The 7,299-nt window shown below is 40.7% G+C and overlaps 1 protein-coding gene across 1 annotated transcript; it reads left to right on the top strand.

Annotated features, from left to right (window-relative positions):
* The first annotated feature begins 906 nt into the window (after positions 1-906).
* On the top strand, positions 907-2,499 carry LOC103652144 (uncharacterized). The gene is made up of 3 exons (XM_023302093.1): positions 907-1,181; positions 1,263-1,344; positions 1,945-2,499. Exons 1-3 carry the CDS (start codon positions 907-909, stop codon positions 2,497-2,499), a joined length of 912 nt encoding a protein of 303 aa, XP_023157861.1.
* Positions 2,500-7,299: the final 4,800 nt, after the last annotated feature.

The following is a 7,299-nucleotide window of genomic DNA, read 5'->3' as shown; positions in this document are numbered from 1 at the left end:
TCATGATTTCCATCCGCAGTTCCGCTTCCGTATAGCGCCGCCGCCCGACAGCGTCCAGGGCTCCAGCTGCATAGCGCCCAGGCGGCCAGGCACAGTGCCTAGCCAGCGAACAGCGCCCAGGCGGCCAGGCACAGCTCCACGCGCGACGCGCCCACGCCGGACGTCGCGTCGCCGCCACTAGGCACAGTGCCATATTCACATTATTGATGGTTGATTACTTGATTGAACATTTGATTTAATTTAAGTATTGACATGCAGTGAATTTTGGATCGCTAATTTGCTAGGATGAGGAGGTATTTGATAGCACAAGGCAGTCACCCACCACCACCTCCTCCACTTCAACCTTCTGCTCCACCTCAAGATAGTAATCATGGATATGGATTTAATCTAGATGATATTGTAAGTGACCCGGCACTTAGAAAACAAATTTATGAGTTTCGTCCTGAAATTCGAGATAAAGTTATAAGAGCTTACATTCAAAAAGGACCAACTCAACCTATTCTGAAGTTTCCTTTGAAGCAATTTGGAAATAATGCAAAGAAAAGAGCATTTTCTAAATCTTGGTATATAAATTATAATTGGCTAGAATACAGCGAGTCCAAAGATGTAGCATTTTGTTTCTATTGCTTCCTTTTTAAAGAGCCAGGACGGGCAGAAATATTTGGATATGATGGGTTTAATAAAACGGGATTTAATGATTGGAAGCATGCTTACAAAGCCTTACCTGAGCATGTTGGTGGAGTGAGTAGTGCTCATAATAAGTGTGTTAAGCATTTTGATGATTTTCAAAATCAAAGACAAAGCATCTCAAGTCAGCTTAGTCGTGCTACTGAAGAAGCTGAGGAATTGTATCGAATCCGCTTGACTTCATCTCTAGAATGTTCAAAGTTTCTAATTACACAAGGCATGGCTTTTCGTGGACATGATGAGTCTTCAACATCTTTGAATAGACGTAATTTTCTAGAGATGATTGATTGGTACAAAGATAAGAATGAAATTGTGAGGAAAGCTTTTAGTCGTGGTGCAATGAATTGCAAGATGACTTCTCCTAATATTCAAAAAGATATTGCAAGATGTTGTGCAGATGTGATCATGGGAGATATTAAAGATAGAAATTTTTCTATTCTTATTGACGAGTCACGGGACATATCTGTGAAAGAGCAAATGGCAGTGATGCTAAGGTATGTATATGCACTAAACTTGTCGATTGTCACTATTTTATAATTACAATGTTGTATGACATAATCCTATCCTTGATTTAGGTATGTTGATGTTAAAGGGAAGGTCGTGGAACGACTCCTTACTTTACATCATGTCGTTGATACTACATCTGAAGCATTAAAGGTAGCGTTATTTGGCATCCTTGATAAGTATAATTTATCCATCTCTAGGATACGTGGACAAGGATATGATGGAGCTTCAAATATGAGGGGTGAATTTAATAGGCTACAGAAAAAGATTTTAGATGAAAATCCACATGCTTTTTATGTCCATTGCTTTGCTCATCGGTTGCAGTTAGTCATTGTTTCTGTTTCTAGCTGTTGCTCGGCTATTCATGATTTCTTTGAGTATGTCTCTTTAATTGTGACCACAACAAGCGCTTCATGTAAAAGAAGAGATGCATTGGTTGAAAGCCATCATAACAACATTTTGCGGCAACTTGATTCCTTGGAGATTGAATCAGGTATAGGAAAACATCAACAGACCAGTCTTGCTAGACCTGGGGACACTAGATGGGGTTCACATCACATAACCCTTATCCGATTGGAACTAATGTGGGACTCAAGTTACTGAGCTGCTTGAGATGGTTGACAAAGATATTCGTGGTCCTTCTCCAGCTGCGGGGTTGCTTGAGAAAATGGAGTCTTTTGAGTTTGTTCTCATTATGAAGCTTATGCTAAAATTGTTTGCTATCACAAATGAGCTTTCTCATATCTTACAAAGAAAAGATATAAATATAGTTCATGCTATGGAGCTAATCGATTTGGAGAATCCACTATTGAGATATTGACATGTTTCTCATGTCTTGATCCAAAGAATAACTTCTCTAGGTTTGATATAGATAGCCTTGTTCGAGGTGCTCAGATTTATGATGCTGATTTCTCTACTAGTGACTTTGCACAAATTAGACAACAACTTCAGACTTATATTCTTCAAGTAAGAAGGCATGCGGCATTCTCTACTTGCACTGATATTGCTAGTTTGGCTTCTAAGATGGTTGAGACAGAGAAACATAAGGTCTTTCGATTGGTTTATAGACTTATTGAATTGGCATTAATATTACCGGTGTCCACAGCATCTGTTGAAAGGGCATTTTCAGCGATGAAAATTATCAAGACTAATTTACGAAACAAGATGGCTGATGAGTGGTTCAATCATTTGGTGGTGTGCTACATCGAGCGAGAAATATTCAAAGAACTTGATGACTCTACCATATTGCGGCGGTTTCAAGGCATGAAGACTAGAAAGTTGAATTTGCCTCGTTCTCTACCATCTTGAGGTATTCACCGTGCTACGTTTAAATTTTTTAGCACTAAGTCATTGTTTGCTTGAATGTTTGTATCTTATATCTATTCTCTTGAAATTTACTAGTTTATATTGAATATATACTTTAGAAATAATTTAGAAATTTATAATAGTGCCTAGGCTCCGGTTACGGGCTGGCTCCGCCACTGATTTATACTATGTGCCATTTGGATACTATGACTAATGCATAGTACTATTTCCGTGCCAATACTTACGGAGGAGTATTTTCAACCTTTTTGGGATTGGTTGTCTTTAGTAGCCCCAATTAGCTATGTTTTTTTAATTAGTGGACTAGCAATTAATTAAGAGCATTTCCAAGGTGACTCAAAATAGTGCCCTAAAAATTAAAACACTACGTGTTTAGGTCACTAAAAACAAATCATGTATTTTAGAAAGTAAATTACGTTATCAGAAAAGAAAATGTTGAGAATGATGTAGAAAACAAGAATATGACACTAGTCTAAGTGCAATAAATTTGGGTCACTTCTGGTGTGCCCTATATTTTTTTGATGAAAATTTGTAAAGTAGGGACTGTTGAAACTGTTTTTTTATAAATTGAGCTCTATATTTTCGGATATGAAACTAATTTAAGTTACCGTTGGAGATGCTCTAACTGCGTATCTAAAGATTAGTCGTCTTTGGATTTTTAGAGACTAAACATTTGTCGACTATCTGTTAGTCACATGAATCCAAACATCATCTAGATATTTTATCTATGTTTGTCGAGAAGTTCTATAATTAACTTCACTCTTTTTGGGTGTCAAATTAATGTCATCGACAATAATAATTCACGATTGACAACTTGGTGCGTTCATATATCGAGAGATTGAGATATCCCAAAATATAATGCTAATAAATTAACCTTCATTTATGTACCTCACCGTACTTTGAAAGGCCATTTACAAGAGGTGACCAAACTGAGAGTCACCACTACCGGATGGAAAGTGGAAAGATGCCTCCACTGAGAACGTACCAAAGTTTATCATAGTTGCTTTTTTCCAAACATTGATACGAGCAAATCAACACTAAAATACTTTATTTACCATATGTGTCAATCAAAGCTGGGGGAATGTACACATAAACTACTAATGTTGAACGGGCACTAAGCATCCGTCCCATATTCGTTAAAAAAAAACTCTACAAGCATTGGTAGATGCCATCCCTGAAAATATCTCATCTACTTTGTCACCAATCAACTTTCTCTCTCCCATACTATAGTTGACGACAGAACCAAGACGTGTCCAATTGTGACAAATGTTTTTTTTCTCCGGCATGGGTCCTAATGTCTGGAGCAAATAAAAGGCAGGTCATGCATGCAATCCAAATGTATAGCTTCAATTCGATCTACATGCATGCTAGCTAGAGACAAGATCAGTGCAGCACACACATGTTTTACTATCAGCTAATGGTATTGTTTAAGGGCATGTGGCAATTGGAGAATAATAACCGCACCATATATATAGTCTCAGCTTGTACTGTGCTCTTATCGCCTTTAAGATCTGGAGCATGTCAATGTCTAGCTAGCTAAGAATGAAAGGTGTAGTGATTAAGGACAAAGCACCGCTATTAGTTGGAGATATGAGAGTGCTAGTGGCGAACTTGTCAGTTCAAGGTAAATATTTTCCGAGTATTAATCGTACATGGTTTTTGATGCATTGAACTCTAGAGGCGGCGCTCCAAGGTAAAAAAAAAATAACATTGTCAAGTTGATGTGTTAGCTCTTGAATTGAAATCTAGGCTATACTACCTAAGTAATTTCATATGAAACATGTGTTCTTAAAAAATGATATATTAATATAAGAAATCATTGCTTTTATAGATAAGGGATGTTAGTTTCAACACCATAAAAATTTCTCTAAAGATGGGTTAGGAGTTTCTAAAGAGAAAGAAAACGATTTATAATACGATGTTCTATGTTAAGGTATCTCACTTTCGTGTTTTGAATTTAGAGGCTATTTTGTGTTAAGTTGTCTCTCCTTAGATATGAGGCAGCTTTTCGATGTTTTTCTGTAAAAGAACTGTAAAAACTAGGATGAAATCTAGAAGTTTGTAATTGCATGCACCCAAATTTTTAACCCTATGCTATCATGGAAATCATAAGAATGTAAATTTTTGAAGTAAATCACACAAATATAAATCCAAAACGTAATGCAAGAGTTTAGAAGACTCAAGTTTTTTTCCAGGTCTTGGAGAGTCAAAACTCCCCACTAATCCTTGTTAGAGCACCCGCGCAAGGGTATCGCTCCTTCTTGATCCATGCAAGGACCAAGTGCTCTCTATTAGCTGGTTCTTCACTTCCTAGAATGGTGAACCACACAACCGTGTAAAGTCCAAAGACTGATCACCAATCTCTCTATGTGATCATCGCACTCCGATCACCACCAAACCATCTAGGTGAAGCTAATCACTAAGAGTAATAAGCACAAACTCTCACTTAACTCTAACACGATCAACAAGATTAATGGGTGCACACTAATCACTCTTGATTGTACTAATGAGGCCACTAATCACGTAAAATCCAACTATCAAGTTTCACACTATGCAATGGCTCCTTGTCACACTCTATGTTTGTTGGTTTGGCTATTAAATAGGACAAGGGCAAGTGTATTGGTCAGTTGGTAGGGTATTTATAGCCCCCAATCAGCTAGCTATCTGTTACAAAAAAACTCAAGATAAAATCATAAAAGTTGGACCATTCGACGGTCATCTTTGGACCATCTCGCACTATCTGATGGGACACAACAATAACTATTATACTATTATGTCAGAACTAGCCGTTTGAACACTATCTTGAGCATATGGTGCAATGCCCACCAATTTACCAATATGATGTTCATTCGAACCTCTCTGTTCACTACATAGAAACCATCAGACCCATCCACTTTGGTCTGATAGGGAAACAGTTCATAGGGTCCAACGACCCTATAGCAAAAACCCTAACTCAAATAGTATCGTCGTATGGTCTGATGCATGTTGTCAGACTAGTTAGAATGATGCACCCTTAGAACTCTTAGGTCTGATCACAAAGATCGGCAGACCCAACACAATGGTTCGATGAGGTACTGTTCATATGGTTCTATGATTGGGCACTCTTGGACTATCTATAGGAAGATTTCAGACCAATCAACTATGGTTCAACAACCATGAAACTCTAGGTATGTGAAAGGGAATTAGGGTTACACCTATTTCCTAATTGATTTTGGTGGTTGAATTGCCCAACACAAATAATTGGACTAACTAGTTTGCTCTAGTCTATAAGTTCTATAGGTGCCAAAGGTTCACAATAAGCCAATAAAAATAACAAGAAAAGGGGTCAAACAAAGAGAGCAAGGGACAACCGAAGTGTGCCCTGGTCTGGCACACCGGACTGTCCGGTGAGCCACCGGACAGTGTCCGGTGCACCAGGGGACTCCAAGCTAAACTTCTCACCTTCGGGAATTCTCAGAGGCGCTTCACTATAATTCACCGGACTGTCCGGTGCACCACCGGACAGTGTCCGGTGCCCCAGAGGAGAGCGACTCTGAACTCGCCAGCTTCGGGGATCCGCTCCGCTAAAATTCACCGGACATGTCCGGTGCACACCGGACTGTTCGGTGAGCCAGCGGAGCAACGACTACTTCACGCGCAACGGTCGACTGCAACGCATTAAATGCGCGCCTGCGCGCGCAGAGGAGCAGAGCACACGCGGGTGGCACACCGGACAGTCTACAGGACTTGTCCGGTGCGCCACCGGACAGCCAGGTGGGCCCACACGTCAGAGCTCCAACGGTCGGAACCCAACAGCCAGGTGACGTGGCTGGAGCACTGGACAGTGTCCGGTGCGCCTGTCGACAGCAGCCTTCACCAAACGGCTAGTTTGATGGTTGGGGTTATAAATACCCCCAACCACCCCACATTCAAGTCATCCAAGTTTTCCACCTTCCAACTACTTACAAGAGCTCTAGCATTCAATTCTAGACACACCCAAGTGATCAAATCCTCTCCCAATTCCGTACAAAGCTTTAGTGACTAGTGAGAGAGATTTGTTGTGTTCTTTTGAGCTATTGCGCTTGGATTGCTTTCTTTCTCATTCTTTCTTGAGATCAAACTCACTTGTAATTGAGGCAAGAGACACCAATCATGTGTTGGTCCTTGTGGGAACTTTGTGTTCCAATTGATTGAGAAGAAAAGCTCACTCAGTCCGAGGGATCGTTTGAGAGAGGGAAAGGGTTGAAAGAGACCCGGTCTTTGTGACCACCTCAACGGGGAGTAGGCTTGCGATTTGTTTTGCGCCCTCTCTCTCGGACTCGATTATATTTCTCACGCTAACCCGGCTTGTAGTTGTGATTAAGTTTGTAAATTTCAGATTCGCCCTATTCACCCCTCTCTATGCGACTTTCAATTGGTATCAGAGCACGGTGCTTCATTAGAGCCTAACCGCTCGAAGTGATGTCGGGAGATCACGCCAAGAAGGAGATGGAGACCGGCGACAAGCCCACTACAAGCCACGAGAAAGCTTCATCGGAAGGGTCCCGCAACAAGGGGAAGGGGAAGGAGAAGAAATCCTCTTCCCACAAGTCGCATCGGAGTGGCGATAAGAAAAAGAAGATGAGGAAGGTGGTCTACTACGAGACCGATACTTCATCACCTTCCACCTCCGGCTCCGACGCGCCATCCATTACTTCTAAGCGCCATGAGCGCAAGAAGTTTAGTAAGATCCCCCTACGCTACCCTCGCATTTCTAAACGTACACCTTTACTTTCCGTCCCATTAGGCAAACCACCAACATTTGAT

The sequence above is a fragment of the Zea mays genome, chromosome 3 (assembly GCF_902167145.1).
Source record: "Zea mays cultivar B73 chromosome 3, Zm-B73-REFERENCE-NAM-5.0, whole genome shotgun sequence".
NCBI lineage: Eukaryota > Viridiplantae > Streptophyta > Magnoliopsida > Poales > Poaceae > Zea > Zea mays.
Note: the sequence above shows the minus strand (reverse complement) of the source record. Positions and strands in the feature narration are given on the sequence as shown.

Excerpts from the sequence above, each read along its gene's own strand:
- LOC103652144 (XM_023302093.1), top strand. The coding sequence starts at position 907 with ATGGCTTTTCGTGGACATGATGAGTCTTCAACATCTTTGAATAGACGT. Across the intron at positions 1,182-1,262 it reads CAAATGGCAGTGATGCTAAG|GTATGTTGATGTTAAAGGGA; the intron begins GTATGTATATGC and ends TCCTTGATTTAG. Across the intron at positions 1,345-1,944 it reads CTACATCTGAAGCATTAAAG|AAAAGATATAAATATAGTTC; the intron begins GTAGCGTTATTT and ends TATCTTACAAAG.